Source organism: Hevea brasiliensis, chromosome 18, assembly GCF_030052815.1.
Source record: "Hevea brasiliensis isolate MT/VB/25A 57/8 chromosome 18, ASM3005281v1, whole genome shotgun sequence".
Classification (NCBI taxonomy): Eukaryota; Viridiplantae; Streptophyta; class Magnoliopsida; order Malpighiales; family Euphorbiaceae; genus Hevea; species Hevea brasiliensis.
The window spans coordinates 47101672-47129662 of NC_079510.1; the positions used below are offsets into that span (position 1 = coordinate 47101672).

A 27991-nucleotide genomic window follows, 5' to 3' on the forward strand; every position below is an offset into this window, starting at 1 on the left:
TTTATTCTCTTGAAATGCTTCTATCTGTAACTCTTTCCTAAAAATTTCGTTTGGAATCAATTATTTACAAGAAAAAAAATTGAAAATTTAAAAAAAAATATTTCTTTTTTAGTTAAGAAGGAATTGAATTCTTTCATTGTGAATTAAAAAAAAAAAAGAATTAAATTTAACTTTTGTAAAATTTTAAATTTCAAACAGGGAGTAGAAGTTGAATTCACAAAAATTCTTGTCCACTGTTAAAATTATCAATGTATGATTTCAACTTGGAATATTTACAGGGATGTATTTATTGGTCCTCCTGCAAAGATAAATAAATTTCTAGAATTTGCAATCATATTGTGATACTTTAGATTTTGTTAACAAAAGCAAACATGATTTTCTTTATTTATTACTAATACTTGTAAGTGTCCAACTGGAGGATACAAGGCACTTTCCAAGACAGCCTCTTAAGGTTGAAAAATCATGTTGCCGAAGAAAGACAACTAGTTGGCTTAATAGCGCAAAGGCATAATAAGGAGGTAATAGGCGATGTTTCGCGGTGGTGACTGGTGATGATGCTGCGGCCATAATTTTCCATCATCATCATCTTCATCTAACAAGTCAAAAACCACTTTTTACAGCACTGTTAAATTTTAATCATTATTGTTTCAAAGCATTTTCTAAGCTGTCGTCATGCATAGGATGAAATCACAACGCTAAAGGTTGTGCATGATTTACTTGCCCACGAGTTTGAAAAAGCAACATCGATCTTGATTAAACGGCAAGTATGGTTTAAATTTTTGGAAAAGGAAAAAAAAAATCCCTCTCCTCCCAAGAGTAACCAGCAGAGAAAATTAAAGTTAGTATATCTGATTTTTAGTGCAAAGAACGTTAAAATTCAAATTCCAGCACTGCTAGCGAGCTGCGAAAATAGCTATATTTTGTCATGGGTAGAACTCATGCATCTACATGTCATGCTCTTAACTATCACCACACGCTGTATGCAAGGTCCTAAAAAACAGCGGGACAAAAGACTTTACTGCTGAATTCAGCATTCATTACATGTTTTCATAGTCATTTTATGTTTTCATGGTCATTTTATAAATTCTTGCTCTCACAAGAGCCTCACTTATACTGGAGATGCAATGATAAGCGCTATGATAGCTGGTGCTAATACAAGAATCTCAGTGCTTATAATTTGCTGTTCATAAAGGATACCGAGATAGTGGAATTGTCCAATCCAATCCCTACAAAATCTTTCAGCGCTATGAGCTGATCTCCTTCTATAGTTTCGTGATTAGTTACAACGGTCGTGCTGGTGGAAATGATAATAGAGCAGGAAACCAGCAATTAATATTGCAGAACACATAACAAAGAAAGATACACGAGCATGTTCAGAACTAATTTAGTTGATCCTGAAATCCAAATTCCCTTTCAATGGCAAATTCAAAATCACACCAAACAAGTATCAATATTGCAATGGATTTCTATAAAAAAAAAAAAAAGGATTAAAAAATAGAAAAATAAGGAAGAATGAATTGAACTGAAGGGGCAAAGTCACCACCATGAACTATTTATAATTTAATTTTCAGTTCTCTCTTCTGTTGAAAAAAGAAAAAAAAAACAGAGGAAAAGCAAACCAAAAAGTAAAAAATAATAGAACAAGAAAAAAGGAACAGGTGCTCCTCCTCACTGTACCTCTATCTCAGCTCTCTGCCAACCGAAGCATGCACAATATGAAGTCATTGACATGAAACATAAAGGGAAGCAAGAAGCCAAATCAAGAAATCCGAGGATAATTCATTCTCACCCTTTCTGTCAGTTCCCCCTCATCTGCACCAAGAATGCAAGTCATCAGAAACGAGCTAGAAGCAATTGTATAACAGGTTACATTTTCTGCCACGGAATATTTCATTTTACCTGGTCCTAGAATTTCCAAGTGTAAGCTCAAGATCATCAGATACACATTCCTCATGGATCCTCTCTCCTTCCCAAGGTTTCACTAACCCTGTTGTGTTACTTCCAAATGCAAACTCAGCTGCCATACTGTCTAGCATTGGAACATCTGCTGTCTGGTCAACACCTGCAGGAACAGCAGGAGAGCATGTCCCGCTTTGCCCAGGAGTCCACATTCGCGATCCAGCACCAGATAGAGGCTCATCTCTGAAGCCAAATGGGTTCCGTGAAACAAGGCTAAATGTGGGTGATGATGGTCCACTTAGGGGAATTTCAATACCAGCTAGCCATCCTGAATCAGGCAGGACCTGACGGCCAGGACTTGGTGGGGTAGATGACGGCATAGATGAGGGCAGGAACGAATAATTCTGACCTGCCCATGATGGACCAGCCGCCGGGTCATCCCAGTCATTTTTGGCACGCGGAGTTCGAGCAGTTGGGGAGCTCAATGGAGGGGTGACTGGAGCACTTATGGAACCACTGTGAGTGAAGAGATGGTAAGGGTGCTTGGATGAGGCTGATGATGAGCCAGATGAGAGGTTTTTAAGCCATGGGATGAGGGAATTGGCATCAGCCTTACCATTAGTATTGGCAGTGTAACAGGATGAAACAGGACTAGGGAAAGAAGATGAGCCAGGACTTGGATTATAGGATGCACATGGACTTGGGTGGTAGGATGAGCATGGACTAGCTGATGCAGACCCTCCCATAATGTCCATGCGTTCCACAGGTTTGCAGCCCTATACAAATGAATACAGTGAACAAGACAAATTATTCAAACTTCTTATGTCAAATGCAGGGAGATATGTCCATATGTGCAAAGCAGAACTAGAAAACAAATAAAACAGGAGTAGCAATTTTCTAAATATATCACCACAAATTGCGCTACTTATATTAGAGGTTTTTGCCCTACTTAAGAATGTTACTCCTTCAACTTCCCCCTAGAGGTTTTAGTGTGTGCATGCGCCGGGTCGTAGGCTTATGCCAGTGAGCTCAGTTTTTATGATCTATGATGCAACTGCAATTATCCAAAATCATCATTTTTGTCGAGTTAAATTGTAAAATGGAATTGAAACTATCATAGCATCCATTGAAGAAGTGTTTGAAGTGCTTTAATGTGCTTCAATTACAAGAACACCAAAATGTGCTGCCTCGAAATGCAATATCTGCAACTTTCCCAAACACATTCTATAGAATGGTTAAATTTGACTTGAAAATAGCACAACCATGGGACAGCACTTAAATGTTACCTACAAAGCTGAAATTTTTCGGTGGATCTTGTCCACAATGACCAGACTCACAAATTATTGTGAGCCCCACCAAGAGAACCCTACCTCATTTGTAAGTTTAGTTCACGGTGGATCATATCACCTAAAAATTTCTAATGGGACAAATAACAGGCATCATCACATTTCAAGTTCATAAATGACAACATATCTTCAACAAATCGCCGAAATTATCTCATACTCACACTTGTCATGATCTGCTTTAATGGGCCCACTCGACATAAACATTGAGATGGTTGCTTCATACCTTAATGATATCTCTCAATTTGACATAGTACATCCCACAAAGCACAAGCACCTAAGTATTAACCTAAGACCGACTCCAACTGCATTTGCCATTAGAGTTAAATATCTAAATTAAAAGTTTTCAACCCCACCGATGATAGAATAGGATGAAATAAAATCTCCCGGTGCTATAGCCCTTCCAGTGTGAACCTGTATCTTTTTTCCGCCCGTCTTTCGTTCATGCAATTGCGCAGAACCACATAAAGTGATCACTGCGAGACCCATTGAGCCACCATTTCCACAGGCTTCATCCAAAGTACCCATAATCAAAGCAATGAACAACATGACAGAAGGGCAACAATGTAATTGAAACCCGACAAAAACTTTGTTAAAGCAAGAATTAATGTCAAACAATGGCGTTATCAAAATACTGCACCCCACGACACGCCATCTCTTCTCCCCGCCCCCAACATGTTCCTGCACTTATGAAATAGTTTTCCTACACACTTTACTACTTTCAAAATATTCCTCCAATCACAGTATTTCATAAAAAGGGTATCCAAGGATTTGATCTCTGCACTCCTTTCTTCTTAATTTATGCAATTAAGACCACTCTTGTTTCAACTTTATCACCACAATCAACTTCATATGTCATGTCCTTAACAGTAAAAATCAAATAAATTATTACTATTACCCCCGGGAATATCGGGGTAAATTACATTTAATGGAATGACCAAAATGACCACTGCATTGCATAAAGTAGCAAGAGAATTCTAAAAAGAGATTTTTCACAAAAAAGTTGCAAAACAGTCATAAGATGATCAGGATCACCAAGGGAGCTAAAAAGAAAATTGATGCAGAGAGTGAAAAAGAAAAATCAGACTTGCATTAAAGCATGCAAAGCGAAAGTTCAATCTAGAAGACGGATTGTACAATGAAATGACGAAACCACCCCTTGAATTTACTGGACTTTGTGCCCCCAATGACAACAGAAATGGACATTTTCGTCTGAAAAAAGTGTCTGCGCCATATCTGAGTTACTGTTTACCGTGTTCCTATACAAGGATCGAAGCCCAAACCGAATCTTAAGGTCTTGTGTTTCGTGCGTTGAAAAGGAAAAACAGAAAATCAAAAAGTGAAAAAGAGAAAACAGCACAAACCGATACGATCTAACGTCATACGAAACCAACCAAAAACAATCCCAGCCCTCCATCAGTATGCGTTACCCTTTTTTTTTTTTTTTTGCAATGATTCTTGCCCTCGCTATCATACCCAAGATTTACCCCGCGCACGTTAGCAAGGAGAAACAAGCCAGCCCCACTAACATTCATTTTGCATCTCAGGTCGCCGGGAAAATAATTTCCGAAAATCTTTGTCAAATAGAAATGCAAATTTCAGATCTGTTTCCCGTATCTAAAACCACCGGCAGTGCTAATAATCACTGGAAAATAAAAAATTTCACTTTCTCATACTCACTGGCTTGCAGGAAGCTAAAACCAGTTAACGTGCAAATACAAAGTCGTTATAATATAATTGATTTCTTTTTTCGAGTTTACCTTTCTATAAGTGGTGCCATCTTCTTCAACGGTCCAACCAGCCTCGTTGCAGAGCGCTTTAAGGACCTCATTATTGTCGCAGTGCTTAGGGAGCTTGTAATTTCCATACATTCTCAGTCCAGCATAGATCTTCGCCGCGATCGCCCTTCTTCTCCTCTCTCTTCTCTTATTATTCTCTCTCTCCTTCCACGTCGGCATTCTCGTCCCCGACGTCATTTTCCGACGAAGCTCCCTCAACACTACTACTGCAACAGAGCCAGAAAAGCTAATCGATAGAAACTCTTCTCGATTAGAAATTTTCTCGAGAGGCAAACAGGGTGAACCGGACTTCAAGTTTTGTTCTGAGTTTCTGGTCAAGAGGCAGCAAGAGTAGTTATATGAAAGGGTGGGTCGGGGAAGGTGAGCTAAACACAGAGAGGTAAGGAATTTGACCTCGAAAAGATTGCAAATAACGAGGATGCCACTAAAGGGCCGTGTTCCGGGATCGCGGTGTTGAAGCACGTGTTTAGGCTTTTTATAAAGAGAGCAGTAGAGGTGACGTGATGTGGTCACAGCATATCAAAAGGCAATGAAGGAAACGACGTCGTCTGAAGGGAGGGTATTATGGGAAAATTGAGATTATTGGTCCTTGTTTTGGCACAGCTTGTTTGGACAGGCTTAGGAAGAGTTTGACTCGAGTTTGACCATGACTTGTACTGGCAAATAAAATCCAAATGGACTAATATGGTGAGGACGAGGACGGCAGGGCAGGACCAACCTGGGTCTGAACACGGGTTCAAAATTATAATGCAACTAAATTGGGCAGTGATTAGTGACCGACAACATTGTTCTCTATGGCCCTAACTACACAACTCTTAGCTAAAAGAAGAGGATTTGAGACTTGGCAGCGCCCCAGATCCAATGGGAGCAGGTAGGGAGATGGGCATAGGCAATAAGGAAGCAAGCAGTGGGTTGAACTGGAGGCGATTGGGGGGAGAGGGGAGGGGGTGGGGGGAGGGGGAGGGGAATTGGAGTGTCAGTTTTGTCAGCGTATGTGTACAGTGTAAAGTAGTGTGCATGTATGCGTGGTTGTGGTGGCCACATTATCTTGATATGCTTTAATTATTATAGAGGCTAAGGCTATGTTTGAAGTGAGATGTTTTAATCCTTTGAGGGGGGATCTGAGGTTTCTGTTGAAAAACTCTCCCTTCACGTGATGGTGTCCCCCCAACGCCGCCCTTTTAGCGTGAGTAGTAAGAGAGCTGCATGATTAGACAGCCCCAGGTGGGTTTCACCGGGCAATTTGGACAATGGACCATAGCGTTTGCGACAATTGTTTATTTTTCTTTTTTCAATGTTTGCGGTGCTGCTGCTGGGCCCTGCTTTCAATTTAGATGATTAATCGCCTGCAGATAGGCCGGTTCTGGTCTGAATTGAAGGTTCAGGTTCAAAACTTAAGATAACTGAAATCCGCTTTTAGGTATTCGATTTGAGTTTAATTTTAGTTTTGATTTAATTTTAATTAAATTTAATAGTTATTTTTTTTTAAGAAAAATCAAATTTAACTTAAATTAAAATTAATTTTTAATTAATTTAATTTCAATCTAATTCTAAACTGGCCCTACTTCAGGGTTTGGCGTTAATTTAATAAATAAATAAATAAATAAATAAATTTATGCTTGCACTATTATTTATTTGATGCATGGTGTACCCAGTAGGCGTTAAGAGTAGCTGATAATTTGTCCCAAGAGTCATAATCCCAAGACTTAAAACATCCCGCACGTGCGTCTCGGACTCGAAGCGGCGATGAATAAACTGGATTGGAAAGGAGACATTAGGTCCGCAACAGCCCCCGCAATGAATAGCTTACAATTATGCAGCAAAAAGCACTTTTGGTGGCTTTTTTTTCATATATTTTTAATTAATTCCAAATTGCGTGGCAACGATTACGGTTTCCATCATCTATGCTATGTGATATGTATGAGCAACTCCCTTTCAACATGGAGAGAAGAAGGAATAGAGAGGTGGGTGGGGACCACTAATTATTAAGAGGTCTAATCATATCCGTTAAACTGGTGGGGTCACATGATGCCCGATATGCCCGCCACCCACGCGGCACTGCACCTGCGTGCCAATCCTTTTCCTAACGGTGAATTTCTTTTTCTTTTTCTTTTTTATTTTCCTTTATTTCTTTCTCACTTATTCTATTTCTACTTCTATTCACGTACGTCTCTCTGTTGTAGCTCAACCGTATCATTGTCCCCATCATTTTTTATAATTTTCTTTTTTATTTATTGTTCCAAATACATAAATTCATAAAAAAATAACTTTTATTATTATTACTCCAAATGTGCTTTCCATTGAAACTAATCGAACAACCCAAACAAAAGTCGCTGTGAGAATTAAATAAATTATATTAAATTATTTTAATTTAATAATTTAATTTAATTTTTAATATAATTTAATTTCATTTAATTTTATATTTTAAAAATTTTAATTATTTTAATTTTATTTAATTTTGAAGAGTATGTCTCTCTCTTGCAGCTCAATAGTATCCTTTTCCCTATCATTTTTTATAATTTTCTTTTTTATTTATCTTTCAAAATATATAAATTCATAAAAAAAAATAACTTTTATTATTATTATTATTATTATTATTATTATTATTATTATTATTATTCCAAATGTGCTTTCTATTGAAACTAATCCAATAACTCAAACAAAAGTTAGGATAAATACTGTTTAATTTGAATTAAATAAATTAAGTTGAATCACTTTAATTTAATAATTTAGTTTGATTTTTAAGATAATTCGATTTGATTCGATTTTATATTTTAAAAATTTTAGTTATTTTAATTTTATTTGATTTTGAAGAAAATTACTTTATTAATTTTTAAATTGATTTATTTTTATTGAAATTTTATAAATTATATGTAATTTTATATAGGGATGGCCATAATTTGGTTTCGAACCTGAATCAAAATTGAAACCAGTTCGGTCAAAACTGGAGCTTGGTTTGAATCGGACCAAAACTGTCATTTTATGATTTAATTCAGGTTCATATTTTTTAAAAACAGTGAATCGGTGAATTTAAACCAGATTAAACTAATAGTTCTGAACCGGATCAAACTGATTATTTAAATACAAAATAATTCAATAAATACCTTACTCACTCTTCGTTCATTTATATATATATATATATATATATATATATATATATATATATATATATATATATATATATATATATATATATATATATCATTAATTCTTTACACAATTATTCTCTATACTTTTTTAATTCTTAATACTCTTTTAATTTCTCTCAAATTTTATAAATAATTATTTTCTACACTCTTTTTAATTCTCAGTACTCTCATAATTCCCCTACTTTATTATTTTGTATTCTCACTGAAATTTTTAATACTATCTCAATTACTCTGTTATTATTTTATATTTTCAATAAATTTTTTAATACCCTCTATTTTAATTTTTTTTCTTTTATACTTTTTTAATTATCAATTATCATATAATTTTTTAAAAAATGGTAAGCAATACCCAACTCAATTCAACTCAATTAAGCTTTTATCACAAAAATTTATTAAGGTTGGTTATATGGATTTTCTTTATTCACTTAAAACGATTTTGGGTTTAATCATCGAAAATGTGTAATGCTTATAGGTCATATTGTACTATTCTCAACTCAATTCAACTCAACTAAGCTTTTATCCTAAAAATTTATTGGGATTGGTTATATGGATTCTCTTTATTCACTCTAAACGATTTTTTGTTAAATCATCGGAAATGTATAATGCTTATAGGTCATGTTGTACTATTCTCTTCCAAATCAGTTTAAGTTTACCTGTTCTTTTCTTTCTATCATCTAACCCAATGTGCTCTACTTGTCTAACTAGAGTTTTTCTATGTCTACGCTTCATTTAACCAAACCATCTCAATCTACCTTATCTCAACTTATAACTGAAAATTTTGATTCCTCTAAATCCTAAAGAGCTACATAGGTAAATTTAAGTTCACGTACATTTTTTTGTTTTTTTTAATTAATTTTATCTCTAATTTTTTAATAAGTTCAAGTTTTTGCTTATTAAATTTTTCTTGAAAATAAGTTATTTTCATTTTTTTTTCTTATTTTATTTTGATTAAAAGATTTTTAAGAAAAATTAAAATATTTTTATAAATATTATTTAAATTATAAATCAATAAAATTTTCCTATAATTTTTTCCTTTAAATCGCTCTTAAAACGCTTCCAAATAGTTCTTCAAGCTGTATTGAATAGTCATTTTTCGAACCATTATTTAAACTGTTTTAAATCAGGTTTCGAACCGGAACCGACGGTTCAGAAACAGTATACTAAACCATCTTATTATGGTTTAGTTCAAGTTCATAATTTCATTGAACCTGAACCAATGATTCAGAAACAGTAACTGATGGTTCTTGAACCGTGACCACGCCTAATTATATATATATATATAATTTAATTTCATTAATTAATGGTTATTAAATTTAAATAAAAATTAAAATTAGATTAAATAATTTAAAAATTAAATCTAAATTAAAAAATTTATTTAGACTAAAAAACTTACCAGTTTAAAATAAATCGAATTAAAATATAGTGGTTTGATTTAATTTTTTATTTATTTAGTTGATTTAATTTTTTAAAATATAATAATTTAATTAATTTAATTTTAATAATTTAAATTAATTAAATTTAATTTGAATAGAATACCCAGCATATTGATTAAGGGTTTGGATCAGAACTTGGGGCTAAACCCAGGGTGGATGTTGGGTTGACCTGATTGCCCGAGAACAGTGCCAGTGGCATGTATTATTATTATTGAAGAATGACTGTGTGGCTGTAGTATCAGACCACGTGTACGGACAAGAGTAGAAAGATGCTCACATGTCCATCGCAAAACAAAGACTCATGCATAAGCTCTTACGCACACATGATTAATGATACGTGATACATCTTCCCCGCTAAGAAAACTTCTCACTCAAGTCATGTGGACTCATTATTTTATTAATCCATTCGCACATTATCATTAATAATTAATGAGATTGACATCTTAGTCATTCGCCAACAATTTGATAAATCTCCAATAATTATTATTTATATCCTTAATATTAATTAATTAAAATATATAAATACCTTAAATAATAATTTTATATGATGTATAATAAAAATATTATTATTAATAAATACTTAATAATTATTTATAATTACTGATTATGAATATCAGGCTGCAGATTATCTATCATTTATTAATTGTCTAAAATAAACAGATACTAAATCTAAAGTTCTTCGAACACGTGGCTGATTAATCTCCTACTAAGCCACCGAAGCGCACACGTCATACTCTACACAGACATAATATTAGGAAATTGAAGATCAATGGCACAATTTCTACAGCTAAAGCGGCGATAAAATTTATTTGTTTAGATAAATTTAATTTAATTAAAATTTTGTAATTTTAAAAATGATTAGAACATTATTAAATTAAAATTTATTACTAAGTGATATATTTAATTTATTTCTTAATTATATTTATTGAAAATCTTAAAAAATGTGAATTGCTGATCATTTATTTTGAAGGCAAAAATAGATGAAAATAAGAACCCCAGGAAATCTCTGACGCCGTTCAAGGGCGATAACCCCAAAAAAACCTTGTTAAACGACAACGAAAAAAATCGTTTTCGCTCACTCAAAACAAATCATCCCCACTTTGGCACTTTCTCTGCAACTTCGTTGAAGGTAAAATGACACTTTTTCATTTTTTTTTTTAGTTATCACTGAATTAATGAACTTTTGCTTAAGCTCCAAGTTTTATTATTTTTTCCCCATAAAAATTCTGCTTCTTGTTTGATTAATGATATTATAATTAAAAATTAGTGATGTTTAACGATTTGTCAAATGGGGGGGTATATGTTATTTTCAACTGATAACAGAACTAAACTATATATTTTTGTTGTTTTTGTTATAAATACAGGAAGCTGCAACTGTTGCGTTTGGGATTATAAAATTTACTTTGGGTTTTTCTTTTTGTCTTCTTTTCAATTGGGCGCAGGGAAGTGGGTCATTAAGAATTTTGTAGATATCTGTATCATTGGAACTTATTTCCAACTTTAGGAATCGCGATTGTTTGTAATACTTTGATGATGAAGAGGGTTTTACTTCGTTGAATTTTGTATGTAACTTTGGGAAGAATTTAGGTTTTTAGGATTTTTCAAGGGACGGTTGATTGCCTATTTGGAGTGAACTATAGGAGAGGACAAAAAAAAAGGGAAGCTGATTTTCTTATTGGTTATTGTCCAAAGACAAGAGGGCTTCATTGGGTTGTTTTGTTTTGATTTTATTCGAGAAGCTTTCTGTGTGAATTCAATGGTTGTGGGCTTTTTCCATTTTTCTGAATTTGGGGTCTGTGGAATTCTCCTGAAGTGTAGAAGGGTTTTGACTTTATGGGAATAGAGATTTTTTTTTTGGCTCATTTGGGATTTTGCAATTGAATATTATTAGGGAACTGAAAATTATCATATTCAATTAGTGAATCTTGGAGACCATTGATGTTGCAGTTCTGATTAGAGCTTGGAATTTAGGATGGATGAATCTCAGGGCAGTTCCAATTCATTGCCACCATTCCTTTCGAAGACATATGAGATGGTGGACGATCCTTCCACAGATTCAGTAGTTTCATGGAGTCAGAGCAATAAAAGCTTTATCGTATGGAATCCACCAGAGTTTGCAAGGGATTTGCTCCCAAGATTCTTTAAGCACAATAACTTCTCAAGCTTCATCAGACAGCTCAATACATATGTAAGCATTGTTTTCTCTGTTGTCTTTTTCTTTAAGCGCAATAACTTCTTCTGCTTCTTCTTCTTCTTTTTATTCTTCTTCTTCTCCTCTAAACATGCTTGTTGAATTGGAATGTTTTGAATAGGGTTTTAGAAAGATTGATCCAGAACAATGGGAATTTGCGAATGAAGATTTTATAAGAGGTCAAGCACACCTTATGAAGAACATTCACAGACGGAAGCCGGTTCACAGCCATTCTATGCAGAATCTCCAAGGACAGGGATCTAATCCATTAACTGATCCAGAAAGACAGACTTTGACGGATGACATGGAGAGGCTTCAACGCGAGAAAGAAGCGCTTGTCTCGGAGATACAGAGGCATGAACAAGAGACACAAGGATTTGAGATGCAAATGCAAGATCTGAAGGAGAAATTGCAACAGATGGAGAGAAGGCAGCAAACTATTGTGTCTTTTGTGGCCCAGGTCTTGCAGAAACCTGGGCTTGCTTTAAATCTCATGTCACAGTTGGAACCAGGCCATGATAGAAAGAGAAGGTTGCCAAGAATTCATTATTTCCATGACGAGGCCAGCATGGAGGAAAACCAAATGGTGACTTGCCAAGCTAGAGAAAATGTGGATAGTAATTCTTTTGCACTGTCAAGCATGGAGCAGCTTGAGCAATTGGAGTCATCTCTGACATTTTGGGAGAGTATTGTAAATGATGTCCAAACCAACATTCAAAGCAATTCAATCTTAGAGTTGGATGAATCTACAAGCTGTGCTGAAAGCCCAGCCATATCTTGTGTACAATTTAGTGTTGATATTCGGCCCAAGTCTCCTACTATCGACATGAATTCTGAGCCTGCTGTAGCTTCAGTTCCAGAGCCTGATCCCCTGAAGGAACAAGCAACTGGAACAGCTCCTACTGTGGCAGCTGGAGTGAATGATGTATTCTGGGAACAGTTTTTGACTGAGAATCCTGGTTCAACTGACACACAGGAAGTTCAATCAGAAAGAAAGGATTCTGGTGATAGAAAAAATGAGATCAAACCCATTGATCAGGGAAAATTTTGGTGGAATATGAGGAATGTAAATAATCTTGCTGAACAGATGGGGCATCTTACTCCTGCAGAGAGAACTTGAAATTTGCTTTGATTGTCTTTTTGGGCTATTGGTGCCTCAGAACCTCACTTGTAATAAATTTAGGTACGATTTGTTTGATACGGTAATAATAGATTTTCTGTGTTGATCTCATTCTCCATTGTTCTTTAGGTGCAACTATCCTTACAAGGCTTTTGCATTTTCCTTCAGTTTAATCATGCTTTGGTTGTTATCTGAGTATGACAGGTTTTTGACATGGAAGAAAATGTCAATTAGCTTTAACGATGAAATTGATTTTGGTACCTAATTCTACAATAGTTTATCATAGGTGTTCTTTGAGTGTCCTCTTGCATATAGGAAGCTCCCTGTTTCTATTTGTGGTACATTTCAGATGATATTACTTTGAATATCAGAGATAGACAGATGAGGGCAAATTACAAACAGTTGACTGATCTCTCTCCTATCTAGCATAGTTAATATTAGCTATGGTGTTTCCCATTTAATTAATTCTGCAATCTAGCTAGCTTGGTAAAAAATGGAATTGACCAACTGAGAAAAATGGGGTGGAATTTGAACAAGGTCTGCTTGGTGCTATGGCCATTAATGATTGTTCATGAGAGGAGGTTTTTTTGTTCAGATTGTTTACAAAGATGAAGGAAGAATGACCATAATGTTAAGGTTCACTACAGGGCTAGCTAGGACTTCTGATGTAATAATGTTAATAATATGGCAGGGAATGAGCAAATGAATTTGTAGCTATTTGTCTTGGAAAAGCAATTTAGACTGTAGTGTGTGTGTGTATCCCCCATCTTGTGCCAATATTTTTATACATTATTTAATATTTTGAGCTGCATGTTGGGAATTGTTATGATTTTCATGCACAGTTTGGTTGTGCTGGATTCAGTTAGTGCACCTTTTCATCTACCTTCTGTGCAAGTTATTTGCATTTGTTTGCATTCTTTTTTTTATCTTATTTTCCAATAGAAATGGAAACTTTCATCTTATTTGAGGAGATGTAAATTGCATTTAGTTCTCAAGATTGCATTAGTTTTCTTATTCGTGAAATGACAGGTTTTATAATAGAGTGGATTATGCTACGAATTAGTTATTGGAAAGTATGGATTGCTTTCCTACCACTCCTACACTTGTTTTTTCTTTTGTTTGAACAACATTAATAAGGCTATGACAGTCTTTTTGAGGAAGGGTGTTAATATTGCTGGTTTATGCACCCATGCATTCAAAAGGGAGAGGAGAAGGAGGAGGAGGAGGCATGCAGAAATCTTTTAACAGACTCCTGGAGTTCAATTCTCAGGACTGGTACTGTTTTTGTGAAATTGTCATCTGAAAAATTGGGAATATGGATCACTGTGTCAAACGCGTGACCCGTTTTATTTCCCTGAGAATCTGCACATATTGCTTTAGTATAGGGCATCTAGGATGATAATAAGACATGGATTTGGGAATTGAAGGGTTTACAAACATTCTTACTTCGTTGCCCATCACCATAAGGGTTGAATGCAGGATGATTCCTTGCACATTACCTATACTTGGAGGCCCAGACTGGCTCTTACAGTCTTACTACTAATACATTTTTCTTCGCTTGCTGGAGAATATTTGTAATATAAATCAATCTCATAAAAAAAAAAAAGTACTTTGTAATATAATTCAGTCAGGATATTGAAAAAGGTCCCCTAGCTAGTAGCTACTGTTGAACGATTGACCTGTGTTGTCTAGATTCTCCTTACCTCAGTTGTACATCTTCCCTAGCTAGTCTTTCTTCAAGTTGTTTATGGTCAGGAGATCAGCTAACTAATCCTGCTTATGTGCTGAAATTGAAGAATAATATTAGAATAGCAACCTATCTACATCATACTTACAAGTTTTCCCATCATTAGCAAAGATGTGGTTAACTCCTAGTAACACTCTTCATTAGTGAATTCAATATCGAAACAAGCTTGGTTCAGGTCGAACCATACTTGCCGGAATACCCTGATGATGAGATCATGGTACTCATCAGAATTCAATGTCAGGTAGCATGCCAAGAGTTCTTCAAGCTCTTCTGGCTGGTTAATCCTCTGCTCTTTAATCATCTCAATCATTGAATCTCTGAAGTCCTTCTGGGGATCATGTGAACATTTCACCATGGCGAAGCTCTCTAAACCATTGAATTCCTCCATTTCTTTTTCCTTTGCCTTCTTTTTCATTTTCAACTTGGCTTTCTTCATGTCTTCCAGAGCTTTTATTTTGCAGATTTCGGCTTTTGAAGCTGTTCGTGGAGAATAAACTCTTACTTTGCTGCTCTGCTTTGGTCTTTTCCTCTGTGACTCTCTGCTTATGTATAGAGATTTCCTCTGTTCTTCACTTGTGGACTTGAGCTCTTCGATCTTCTTTTGTTTCAATTTCTGCCACTCAAAGCTAAACTTCCCTGCAGAAAATCCGCTGTTTCCATTCTCTGCTGCAAAAACACAATCTTCAAGTTTTCTCCCATAAGAATCTCTTGAATTCATGGAAGAGAAGTAGAAATCTTTCCTTGAATCGGCAGCTGCCAACTTACGATCCTCCCTTTCAACCATCCCACCTGTTCTTCGAGGTTCAGTTTCATACATATTCTTCACTACTGCATTTCTTGGAATCCTTTCTGCTACATGTGGTCTTCCATCTAATTCTAATTGCTTTTTTTTGAAAACCCTTTGATTTTCTTTCTTCAATTTCTTAGCTCTTTCAACTTTCAGCCTTGGTGTTCTGATTTCTGCTACCTTCTTCTTTGTACATGTTGGTTCTGGCAAAATCTCCTCTTCTTTAGGCAATCTTCTCATCTTCCTTACTTGAGAAACCATGTTACTTAACTTCTGAACCTGTTCAGTTCCATTCATTCTTGAAGCTTTTGATCTATAGCTATGGTAGCTAGATGGTGGAAATTCAAGATCATCGTCTGAATTGTACCGAACTGATTGCAACACATTTTTACTCTTCAAGCCATCAAGACTCTCCTCGCCAAACGATAGCCTCCAAAAAGCATCACCATCTCCTCCGTAAAACTTACCTCCCGAACTAACACAGCGTGAGGAGCTTGTACACACAGAATTCCACTTCACTTTTTGCTTTGCATGTTTCTTACCTGAGTTGATGTTCATTTGCTTGAACTTTGTCAGCCAAGAAGTGGGTAAAATATGAGAGATAAAGAAAGAGCCAGAAGAAGCAGATGAAGATGATTTTTTCCTGCCCCACTTCATCTTTCTCTAGTATTGATGAATAAGGTTCTCTCAGCTTTTTGTAAAGAGAATTTGTTTGATTTGTTAAGTTAATGCAGTTGCAGAGGAGGAGAGGTTGATAAGAAACTGAATAAAAGATGATAATGGGGTTGAGTGGAGAGAGTTTTAGTAGTTAGAGGGCAGTTAGGCTTATAAATAGGAACGTGGGTTTCTCACTTGTTTTCTGCTAGAATTTTTTTTTTTTTCAAAAGAAAGGCCCGCCCTAAATCTTGTGACCACTTTGCTCAACTTTAATTTTCTTTTTCACTTTATGGTTTGTACTTGAAAAATAATTGATGGGTAGATGGGGACCTCTCGGATGATCTCCTAGGAACAGAACCACTACAGGTACCCCCCAACAAAGCCTAATTGCTTAAGACTACATGAAATAAAGGCCAGGCTATTTATAAATATTTTGAATATTGTATTTTAAATAAATAGAATTCAAATATTTTATAAGCATTAAAATTTTAAAATGTACATTATTAATTAAAATATATAATTTTATATTAATTATAAATTAAAATATATAAAATTTTAAATAATATTTAAATAATAATAATTGAATTTATAATATATATATATATATATATATACTATGCTTATTGTCGTTGTCATCCCTAATTATATTGTTCAACTAGCGAGTTTATAATCAATAGTATTCTAGAGTCATGAGTCCTCAGTTCAAATTTCTATTGAAGCCAAATGAATAAAAAAAGAGAATACTACTCAAATCCTTGAGAAGACTCTCCATATTAGCCTGTCTAAAAACATGCCTTGCCTTGCATTTAGCTTTCCATTGTCTGCCTCATAATTTTCTTGATAGCAAGCAACAGGTCATTGTTCAACTACTAAGCTCATTTGCTAGAACTGCCTCTTTAAATAGGAAGTTATGGTGAGTAATTCTTTATCGATAGGCAGTCCACTTGCATTAATAGCCCACTTTTTGTCATGGCCTGAAACAGCTACTTGACTTTGAAATGGAGACAGATGTTGGACAACTAGGACTGCCAGTTCTCTCTTTTGGTTTTTCTGATTTGAAGGACTTCCCTTCTTTTGTTCGTTAAAATCAAATTGGTTCCTTCTTTTTTTTCCCTTTTGCTTTATTTTTTGGGTTTCTAGATTGCATGACTTTTTTTCTTTCCCTTTCAAAACTTTAAGCCAAAGACCAGTATAGTGGCTAATTGCCAGAGATGGTAAAAAGGGGTAGCATTACAATGACCTTGGGTAGCAATTTAGGTTGGTTTATATACAGGGCTAAGATCCACACACAAAAGCTGAGAAGCCCAAATCAATGGTAACATTGGACCAAAATTTTCAAAGGGTCCACTATTTTTCCACAATTTTTATGATTGGAAATGGATTGCAGTCCAAGGACAGAATCAAGAAACTTCACTCTTACTTCTTATAATGGAGGCATCACTTTGTTTAAAAGATACCCAACGACCAATACATCCAAATCAGAGATAGAGAGGTTGCTAATTTCAGAATTTGCGTGTGAAGACCAAATTAAAGTTAGTTATTGCTAATATTAGGTTTATGCACTGTTTTTTTCAATGGTAAGTTGAGTAAAAAAAAAAAAATTCTAGTAGGCAAGAAAAATATTTTCTACAGTCATTTTGTGAGTGTGGATTTTGCCCCTGTCAGGCCAGTTGTTTCCACTCTGAGTAGCCATTTTAGGCCTGCCATGACCTATAAGTTTGATATGTGCAGCCAAACTATGCATTATCAGAGGGAAAGGGTGGTCATTGTCAATTTTACTTTAATCGATTATGTCATCATTATCAGCTAGAAGGACCAGAGTCTCAAGAATCTAATTTCTGGGTGTTCCTCTTGCAGTCTTGGTCATCCTATGTTTTCTATTGACTAATAGAGTGGTGGCCTTGCAAATGCTAAAATCACTTGCAGATGAATTATTCTTCTTCCTGATTAGCTAGGGCTAATATTTCTACTCACAAGTTCTACCAGAGCAATGCTTCATCATTTATGACTTTTTTAAGGAAAAGTCTTTGGATTCAGAAAATAAAAATTGAATTCAATTTGCATAAAATTTGATTAAATTTATCATATATTAACCGTGTGCTAAATTTCCTAAGAATTTTTTCCAAACACAGCATGTAGATATATATCATGCTGAATGGGGCATTGTGGAAAATCTCAGTCATCAACATAATTGATAATATAAGTTACAATGGCAACCATTGTATTTTGTTAGGAAGGGAAAAACAAGATAGAAGATAAAAAGTTCATAATAGAAAATCCTGTAGTTGAACTTTTACCAGGACAGTGACTGCTCCAATTTTCTAAAGGGACTTTTTTTTTTTGCATGCAAGTTTCCTGCAAATGCTCATCTAACAAGAAAATTAGATGTTTTATCCAAAAAGAAAAATAAAATGCAATACTGATAAGACTCCTGTTTGGTCTGTCCCTTTCTTTTCTGGTAAGAAAGTTGGTTGAAGAAAGGCATAAGTAGCCTTGTATGAAACAGAATGTGCAACGAACCAAAGCTACTTGTAGTAAAATAAGAATAATTAGACTCCACAGAGCATTACACTTCTAATAACAATAACCCCCTTTTTTTTTTTCTAGAAGGCATATAAGACTAGAGTCCCAAGCAATGTTTTTGTAGTGAAAAACAATACAGAATAAATTCAAATTCCACATTTTTATTCAAACCCAAATTTCATTCACATATTGAACAGAAATTGAACTTATCATGTGCATGTGTATATATAGGATATCAATCTTTGGTTCATTTTCGTAAATGGCTATACTAAAGAAGCCAAATTGCTATCTCCTTGTTTTGGCAGTGGTTTTTCTTTCAGGGTCTTTGTGTGTTGGAGCTGGAAATGAGTATGCATCAGCAGTGGGTGATCCGGGCATGAGAAGAGATAGTCTAAGATTGGCAATAGAGTCATGGAATCAGTGCAATGAGGTTGGAGAAGAAGTTCCTTACATGGGCAGCCCAAGAGCTGCAGATTGCTTTGACATATACAAGGCTTCTCCTCAGGCAAAAGGTAAGCTTTCTGGCTTATTTTCTGTGCTTTTCTTGATTTCTATTTGTCCTTGTAATTAGCGTTTATATGTTTGTTCTTTGAACATAGACAGCGAAACTTATGCAGCCAATGCATTACTGTCCAGCAAGAATTTGAAATCATATGAATTTGCAATTTCTTATTAAAATAAAACTTTTTGTTTGCTTAGTCCCGGACCATCAATTATTCCAACATAACTATTTCTTTGCCTTTTTGTTTTTACTTACTTTTGCAGGAAAGAATTGCTCCATCTGCAGTTTGCTGCCCTACATGTTGGTGCACAGAGTCACAGAGGAAGACAACAAACTAGGTGTTGGAGACCCTTTTCTTGGAGTGCAACCAAAGTCCCTTTATGATGTAAATCTTTATGCTGCAGAGAAAGAACTCTACTTAGGCTCTAAATGTCAAGTTGAAGACAGTCCAAATCCATGGCAGTTTTGGATGATCATGCTCAAGAGTGGGAACATGGACACTTATGCAGCCAAGTGCCCCAAAAATGGCCACAAAGTGGGACCTTTTGGCCCTGATTCTGGGTTTCCTTGCTTTGGACAAGGGTGCATGAACCAACCATTTATTTATCATGACTATACTAGTCTGCAAGGGCCTAATAGGACTACTCTTAAAGGTAGATTTTATGGGACATGGGATTTGGACGCTGATTTGAGAAAAGGATTGTTGGGTAACATTTCTTACCATTCTGTAAGTTGGGAGAAGGAAGTTGGAAAGGGCAGTTGGGTTTTCCACCATGTCTTGAGGACTTCAACAAAGTATCCATGGTTGATGCTTTACTTAAGATCGGATGCCACATATGGACTTTCTAGTGGCTATCATTACCCCACAAGGGGAATGTCCAAAATTGTGAGTAATTCTTTCCTTTCTATACCTAATTCAAACATACCCTTCAAAAGGTTTTGACATAATTTTCAATCAATCTCAATCCCAGGTTCTAGTTATGAAAAATATGATGCTTAACAAATAAAATTTGAACAAAATTAAAAGAAAATTTTTTAAACAAGACATGCTAAATGACAAGTTTATCCTATCAGTCAGATCAAAATCTATCTAAATTATGCCCTTTGGGCTAGTTTTCCTTGCAAGCAAAACAACTGTTTAGTACTTGACACGTGTACTATATATGCAGATACCAGAATCACCAAACTTTAAGGTGAGGTTCACTTTGAATGTAATTAAAGGTGGGGGTCCTAGCAGTCAGTTTTACCTAATGGACATGGGAAGCTGTTGGAAGAACAATGGACAACCTTGTGATGGAAATGTCACTTCAGACGTTACTCGATACAGTGAAATGATCATAAACCCTAATACAAGTTCATGGTGCCATCCTAACAACCTTAATGTCTGCCCACCCTACCACACATTTGCCAATGGAACACGTGTTCATCGCAATGACACTGCTCGCTTCCCTTATGCAGCCTATCACTTGCACTGTTCTCCAGGGAATGCAGAACATCTTGAGGTGCCTTACAGTTTGTGTGATCCATATAGCAATCCTCAGCCTCAGGAAATATTGCAGATTTTGCCGCATCCTGTTTGGGGTGAGTATGGATATCCAACTAGCCAAGGTGAGGGTTGGATTGGTGATCCAAGAACATGGGAGCTTGATGTTGGGAGGTTGTCACAATCCCTTTACTTTTATCAGGTATCTAAATTCTTTTTTTCTTTTTTCTTTCTTTTAGGGGTTACTGGTTATGTGCAAGAAAATTATTTAGAGGACAAAAGAAGGAATTCTTGAAATCGTTGAAGCTTTGCTTTGATGAAAATGTAAAACAATTCTCGCAGGATCCAGGGACTCCTCCAGCTAGGAGGCAATGGATGTCTGTTGACTTGGGAACTGAAATTTTCAAAGCCCCTGATCAGGTTGCCGAATGGACTGTTAGTGACTTCGACATCGTTGTATCTAAGCAATAATGGCAGCTAAGAGACATTACAATTTCGAGTCAACACAATGAATTTTTTAAGGGAGATAGATTAGCCTCAACCCAAAGGGTTCTTTCTTTTTTCTTTAAAAGAGTAGTTTTTAGGATTTATTCTACAACACTTCAAGGTTCTTACTCTTTTTTTTCCTGCTTTTCCCTGCCAAGTCTGCAGAATTCAATCTGATGTCTTCTATATTTTTTCATCTGAATCAGCATAATGTACAACTTGTTCTTGTTTTATCAAATTCTGTTTGGTTTTTGTTGTTCATTTTGTTGAAAAAAAAAATTAGAAGTTAAAAAATTTTCTCATGAAAAAATTTTCTTATGTTGCAACAATCTGTCTTTCTATTTTTAAGTACCAAAAAATGAAAGTAAAATTATCTTATTTGTATAATATTTTTAATAAAATCAAATAAAATGGATACAAACATGTCCTTAGTTTGTGTCTAGATTGCTAAAACAAATTCCATTATTGTTATGGGGCAAAAATACTAATTTTGGATCTCCAATTCATAAGACAAATAAAATCTTTGAATTAAAAAAAAAAAAAAAAATCAACAGACCATTTTGAAGTTCTAATCATATAGCACACAATCAATGGAAATCTAATATGTGTTGAATTTGTTAACAGAATTGATAAAGAAATTTGCCAACTTCTTTGTAGCTCAAAGATTAGACATTAACCAAATCAAACTGCTGTAAATATATTCTAGTATTTTAATAAAACTAGAAGAGAGAGTCACCATTATATTTTTAATAAAGATTAACTGAACACAAGTAGTATTCATGATGGTGCTTAGATGATATCTACTGACATCAATTTGACTAAAAACACTTCTTCTATATCTATTTTAGCATCAGATATAGTGTTATTAAAAGTTATAAATGTGATGAACCCAAATGCCATATTGTCCAAATGTAATCAATGGACAGAAAAATATAAGCAGTACAGAGATTAAAGGAACATATAAAGCACAACAACAGGAAAGAAAAAAAAGTAATAAGAAATAGAAAAACCCTGATTTCTTACAAAATCATCATTCTTCACCTTGGTCCTGATAGAAAAGATGGCAATACTGGAGTTGTTGTTCCCAACTCTACCTCTCTTCTTATTGCTGCCATTGCTATTGGATTATGGATGGCGTAGTCTAGGTCAGCTTCCACATCCACAGTGCCTTCTAAGACTTTAACCACAACTGACATGGAAGGCCTCCTTGTGTAATCACTATGCAGACACCAAATTGCAACCCTCATCATCTCCACAGCTTCTGACTTGTGCAATTGCATATCCTCACTTCCGTCAACCATATCCTCCAATTGATCCTCCTCAGCTTTTTTCATGAAAATTGGAAGTAAATGCTTGAATTCCTCAGTCTGTGACCTATCTAAATTTTTCCTACCACATATTACTTCCATGACTACAATGCCAAAGCTATAAACATCTGCCTTCTCCGTGATTACTGAGCTGAACCACTCAGGAGCCAAATACCCAGGAGTTCCTCTCATTGTGGTCACTACATGGCTTTGATCCCTATCAATCAACTTAGACAAGCCAAAATCGGATATCTTTGCATGAAGGCCAGCATCCAGTAGTATGTTTTGGGGTTTAATATCCAAATGAACTATTCTCTGTCTGCAATCTTCATGGAGATAGGCCAGCCCTTTTGCTATGTCTAGAACAATGGTCCTTCTTGTTTGCCAATCTAGAGGAGGTCTCTTGGGCTCTTTATGAAAAATCCATTTGTCCAGTGACCCATTACACATGAACTCATACACCAAGAGCCTATGCAATTTTTCTGCACAGAAGCCAATTAGCCTCACCAGGTTGTTATGGTGGATGCTTCCTATGGTCTTGACCTCTGCCATGAATTCCTTCTTCCCTTGGCCTAAAAAGTCTAGGCGCTTCACAGCAATTTTCTCACCTGTGGCCATGTCTCCTTCAAAAACTGATCCAAACCCTCCTGCTCCAAGCTTTTTCTGGAAATCTGCAGTTGCTGCTTTTAGTTCTTCATAAGTGAATCTCGTAGGCATTCCTGATAGTTGATCTAAGTAATCTTCCATTCCATCATCTCCATCAGCTTTCTTCCTAAAAAACACCATCCAAGATAAGCCAGCAATCAGACCTACCAGAAGAAAGGTTGCTGTGGTTAATCCTGCGATAATTTTTGTTGTCGGAGATCCTTTTCCATGTTCTCCGGTGGTCAAAATTCCATCAACAAGTCTTCCATGGTCTCCAGGATTTGAATTTGTATCAGAACCTCTTCCGCTCCCATCATCATTTGAAATTTTGATAAAAGCAAATGACTTCAAATAATAGTCGTCTTTTCCTCCATTTATAAGTGAAAGAACTGGTGAAGGCAAGAGACATTCCCCATATGAAGAATTGTCTTCATACTGAAACAGAGCAACTTTGCATGAACAGTTTTTCAAGCACGTCTGTTTACAGTTCTCCATGTTTGTTTCATTCACAATTCCACCTTTTCTAGTGAAATAATAGACACCTTCGAGGGGAAGAAGTGAGTGGGATACGGGATTTTCACATGTGGTTGGATTAATCTCCTTGCATCTGAAAAGACTGAAATTGCCCTGGGCATTATCTTGAAAAAACCCTCCAGGGCACGAACACTGTCCATTTGAACAGAGGCCGTAATTACCACAAGACATTGGATAATCACATTCACTTAAAAGATCTCCCAACAGATCAACCGACGCGGAATAATCATCATAAAGTCTGAGATGCCCATCGGGATTGAATTTCATTTTTGCCGTATTTGAGTTGAGTCGGGTTGAATAATTAGAAAAATCTGTAAAAGGGAAAGTGAACTTATGGCCTTCTGTATTTAATGCATACACTACGACAGTACCGTTAGCAGTTGGTTGAATGCTTTCAATGGTCGAATTTTCATAGTAATAATAAGGTTGAATGCTTTCAATGGTCGAATTTTCATAGTAATAATAATATGAATCTCGTAAGAAATAACTGAAGTAATTATCAGATAGGTAAAAAGCAAACAGACCTTCGGTTGTTAAAGAAAAATAGTAATCTCCCTCAGACACATTGGTTTCTGAAACACTAGCCACCAGCTTCTTGCCTGGCACCAATTTCTGCCCAGGAAGCAGTGTGTCTGTTGGATGATCAAAAGATTGCCAAACAGTCTTATTTTTGCTATCATGAAGTACAAGGTTTCCAGTTTCCATCAACTTCATACCCACCACAGACTCGTTAGATGTTCCTGTAGACCAAACAAAAGCACCATCTGCATCTCTGATGACCAAATTTCCATCTGCATGTAACGTTAACGTAGCATTCTCACCAACGGGTCTATTTCTGTTCGCTAACCATGTTACGTTGTTGATAGACCAAACTTGTTTGAAAGATTCAAAATCTATAAGTGCCTCAGCTAATCCAATAGCCAAGTAGAAGTAATCGTTCCTCCTTTCTGGGTAGTAAAACCCACAAGCAAATCCAATCCCATATTGAGCATTTGGTTTCTCGTTGGACAGGATTGTTTGATCGTACCCAACTATGTTCAGATTATAAATGGTCCACGACGTGGGCAGCTTTACTGTAGGAAAGTAAAGAACTTGGGCTTGCTGGAGGTATGCAAGGGAAAGGAAGATCAAAAGCTGCAGAAGCATAACACCATTCAAAGGCCACACAGCCATGAGTTTGTGTTATTGACTATTGAGGAGATGGTATGTTAATGAAGCAGATTTCCACGTACTTCGCATGGATAGCTTCATATCTGTAGTCAGGAGTGAAAAATATCCATCTTTCTTGATTAAGTGTGTTTATCGTGTCTGAAGGGTTCATTAAATCGCTATTGTCCTAATTTATTTTCTTTTTGGTAAGTAATTTTAATCTAGTTAATACGGATGTGATCCCATTTCTTATTGATTAGAATTTAACTGTGTTAAAAAATATGAACTGTGTTAAAAAATATTTCATGATTATCTAAAAATCATGAATACACTAAGCCTCTGTTTGGATGGGGCGAGGGAAGGGTAATTAATAGAAGGATAAGGGAGGGTAAGGAAGGGGAAGGGTGAAGAGGGTTACAATACAAAAAATCTCATGTTTAGAAAGAGGTGAATTAATGGAAAGATAAGGAAAGGTAATGTATATTCTTCATGTTTAGAAAGAGGTGAAAGAAGGATAAATAATTATTAGAAGTACAAAAATATTCTTTTTTATTAGATAATTTATTAAATGGTAAACTCATTATGATAAATCTTAAATTTGCAAATAATAATGGTCCACTATAATTAAATCATAAAATTAATAAATCAAAACAATAATGCACAAATCTAATAAAGATTGAATAAAAAATGGATTATTTAGAAAAAAAATGATAATTGAAGTATAATAATTGAAACAAATTATTGAAAGAATAAATAAAAAAAATGATAATTGAAATATAATAATTATAGCAAACTATTTAAAAACAAATGATTGAAAGTAGAGAAACTATGTATGACCACATGAGAGAGAAAATATTTATTTGTAGTGGTACATTAGGTTTATTTTTAATTAGTATAATTAGATTTTTAATAAAAAATTAAGGATACAATAGAAAAATAAAAAATAAAATAATTTTCAGCTATCACCTCCCCCTGCTTACACCCCAATTTAAGGTGTAAAAAAAATTGGGATTTGAGGGGTAAGGGAGGGTAAGCCTTACTCTTACTTACCCTTATCTTTTACTAACTCACCTCTTCCCAAACAGGGATAAAATAGTTACTTACCCCTCCTTACCCTTATTTACTCTTCCCTTACCCCCACCCAAACAAAGCGTAAGTAAATGTGTTGGAGTGTGCTTATAGAATTATTTCATAAAGAAATTTAATATATATAAATAGTAAAAATTTAATGCATAATCTTAATCTTAATATTCAATTTATATTTTTGAATAATCTCATTTTTCAATTATTCAACCATTTTATTTTATTAAATTCGATATTAGTCAGATTAGTCAACATTTATATATTTCGATGTAATAATAAAAAGTTATTTGTAATAGGTAGATTTATTGATTGGTTAACTAGTCACATTTTATAATTCATGAAATGGATTAAATTGATATTAGGAAAAAAGAAATGGAGAAAACCATAAAATGTCTAATATTTATTTAGTATGCATAATAAGAAGTTGTACCGAAGGAGAAAGTACCTGTATTGCATTTGCCACACCCATAGATGACCCCTCTATCACACACCATGATTAGGGGTAAATTTATTGATGAACTTCAAGTTTTCAAAATTTTAATAAATTCAGTTTGTTTAATTAACATTTTATCTCAAACGTTTTGAAAAGTCAAACAACTTGTGTTTATTATAAAGTATCTTACTTATCTATCAAACTTAAAAATTCAACCAAATTTAAGATATTGGACCTGCTTTAAAAAGAAAAATACATCACAGAAGGAAAGTATTATGAGACAAAGCATGTTCCTAGCAATTACCTGGATTAAGATGTTAATGTAGAAGGTTTCTCAATGTCAACTACGTGTTAGACTTTCATTTACTTTTTTTAAATCACTTTCACTCGTCAGTCTATTTAAATTGATAAATTATTAAATGCATTGAGTAAATGTGCATCTTCACTCACCAAATAATGAATTCTATTTTCATAATTTTATTGCGTAATTATTTTTATATGAATGATTGATGCACTATTTTTTACTACACTAAATATATTCTATAATTTACCACTCAAATTGGTGTAAATAGGTGAGACTGTTTAATAATAAAAATTGAAAAGGGCCTTTTTGTTTTAAAAAAAGGAAAAAGAAAATACTCTTAATAACGATAATGAAAATCGACATATGAGTTCACTGGAAATTTCTGAGAAAAATGATCACCTATCGTTGCTCTTTCGTATTGAAAAGCCTAACAGTGTATATACATATGAGATAGCAAACTTTAGAATTTATTTACAATACTCTTAATTTTATATTTTTCTCTTATTTAAAATATCAATAAAAAAGTATTATAAATAATAATATAAAAATAATATTTAATCCAAGATATAAAATCCCTTCTAGGAGTTACTATTTACTTTTAAAAAAAAAATTACACATAATTTTATTTTAGATTTAAGCATTATTTTTTATTTTCACAATATTATTTGACTTAATATTTATGTTGAGCTCAATATTTTATTTTAAAATTTGGGGGAAAAAAAATTAGTTTTCCTTAAAATTTGAAGGATATTATTATAAATAAGTATAATTTTCACTGAAAAGGGAAGCTATTGAAATATGTTAGATTTAAAAATTCAAACAAATTTAAGGTATTGAATCTACTTTAAAAAGAAAAATGCATCCTAGAAGGAAATATTATTGGGTAAGACATGGATTAGAATGTTAATGTAGAATGCTTCTCAACATCAAATATATGTTTACATAGTTAATGAAGACTTTTATTTACTTTTCTTAAATCACTTTCACTCATTATTCTATTTAAATTGATAATTTTAATTTAATTATATTTTTATGATATTAAAATTTTTATATCATACATAATTTAAAACTATTTTTTTTTTTTACCAATTCAAAAGTTTATTATTTATATATTATAAATTATATATTTTTTCTACACTAATAAATATGATTAGAAATATGACGACCCATCCATTGATGGCCACGGACAGAGAAGTTTGGGGCAGGAAGCAGAAGACTTGTAGGATTGCCTTTTGGTGGAGGCCAAGTCTTTGGCAGGACTCGTAGACTTCTTGCGCTTTTCGTTTTTTTTAGTCGACTTCGCTGTAGAAAATTGGTCCGTTGTGGAAAATCTGTGCACGCAACTGGGCATATATATACACTTAATTAAAAAAAAATAATAAATTAATATTTTAAGTGAATTTTTAATAATTTTAAA

The 27991-nt window shown here is 34.5% G+C and overlaps 6 protein-coding genes across 8 annotated transcripts; 2 read left to right on the forward strand and 4 right to left on the reverse strand.

The window, feature by feature from the left end:
- Window positions 1–1517: 1517 nt before the first annotated feature.
- On the reverse strand, window positions 1518–5833 carry LOC110649405 (BES1/BZR1 homolog protein 4). Of its 3 annotated transcripts, none has more exons than XM_021803959.2 (3): window positions 5003–5815; window positions 1900–2675; window positions 1518–1812 (listed from the first exon to the last, which is right to left on the reverse strand). In XM_021803959.2, the coding sequence occupies exons 1-3, from the start codon at window positions 5216–5218 to the stop codon at window positions 1809–1811; spliced, it is 996 nt and encodes a 331-aa protein (XP_021659651.1). In that variant the 5' UTR covers window positions 5219–5815; the 3' UTR covers window positions 1518–1808. The 3 variants fall into 3 exon arrangements, with proteins under 3 accessions (XP_021659651.1, XP_021659667.1, XP_021659658.1); XM_021803975.2 differs by lacking the exon at window positions 5003–5815 and adding an exon at window positions 3407–4985; XM_021803966.2 differs by lacking the exon at window positions 1518–1812 and having other exon boundaries at window positions 1896–2675; window positions 5003–5833.
- A 4973-nt stretch (window positions 5834–10806) lies between these two features.
- Window positions 10807–13045, forward strand: LOC110649424 (heat stress transcription factor A-4a). Its single transcript, XM_058140912.1, has 2 exons — window positions 10807–11811; window positions 11936–13045. Exons 1-2 carry the CDS (start codon window positions 11596–11598, stop codon window positions 12932–12934), a joined length of 1215 nt encoding a protein of 404 aa, XP_057996895.1. The 5' UTR covers window positions 10807–11595; the 3' UTR covers window positions 12935–13045.
- A 1666-nt stretch (window positions 13046–14711) lies between these two features.
- On the reverse strand, window positions 14712–16343 carry LOC110649449 (transcription repressor OFP5). Its single transcript, XM_021804031.2, has one exon. The coding sequence runs from the start codon at window positions 16123–16125 to the stop codon at window positions 14806–14808; it is 1320 nt and encodes a 439-aa protein (XP_021659723.2). The 5' UTR covers window positions 16126–16343; the 3' UTR covers window positions 14712–14805.
- A 2317-nt stretch (window positions 16344–18660) lies between these two features.
- LOC110649457 (uncharacterized) lies at window positions 18661–21378 on the forward strand. Its single transcript, XM_021804047.2, has 4 exons — window positions 18661–19160; window positions 19414–20036; window positions 20320–20835; window positions 20976–21378. The coding sequence occupies exons 1-4, from the start codon at window positions 18908–18910 to the stop codon at window positions 21102–21104; spliced, it is 1521 nt and encodes a 506-aa protein (XP_021659739.2). The 5' UTR covers window positions 18661–18907; the 3' UTR covers window positions 21105–21378.
- A 603-nt stretch (window positions 21379–21981) lies between these two features.
- LOC110649473 (G-type lectin S-receptor-like serine/threonine-protein kinase SD2-5) lies at window positions 21982–23884 on the reverse strand. Its single transcript, XM_021804058.2, has one exon. It carries the CDS (start codon window positions 23870–23872, stop codon window positions 22157–22159), a length of 1716 nt encoding a protein of 571 aa, XP_021659750.2. The 5' UTR covers window positions 23873–23884; the 3' UTR covers window positions 21982–22156.
- Window positions 23885–23906: 22 nt separating this feature from the next.
- LOC131175902 (epidermis-specific secreted glycoprotein EP1-like) lies at window positions 23907–24877 on the reverse strand. The gene is made up of 2 exons (XM_058140592.1): window positions 23964–24877; window positions 23907–23916 (listed from the first exon to the last, which is right to left on the reverse strand). The coding sequence occupies exons 1-2, from the start codon at window positions 24776–24778 to the stop codon at window positions 23907–23909; spliced, it is 825 nt and encodes a 274-aa protein (XP_057996575.1). The 5' UTR covers window positions 24779–24877.
- Window positions 24878–27991: the final 3114 nt, after the last annotated feature.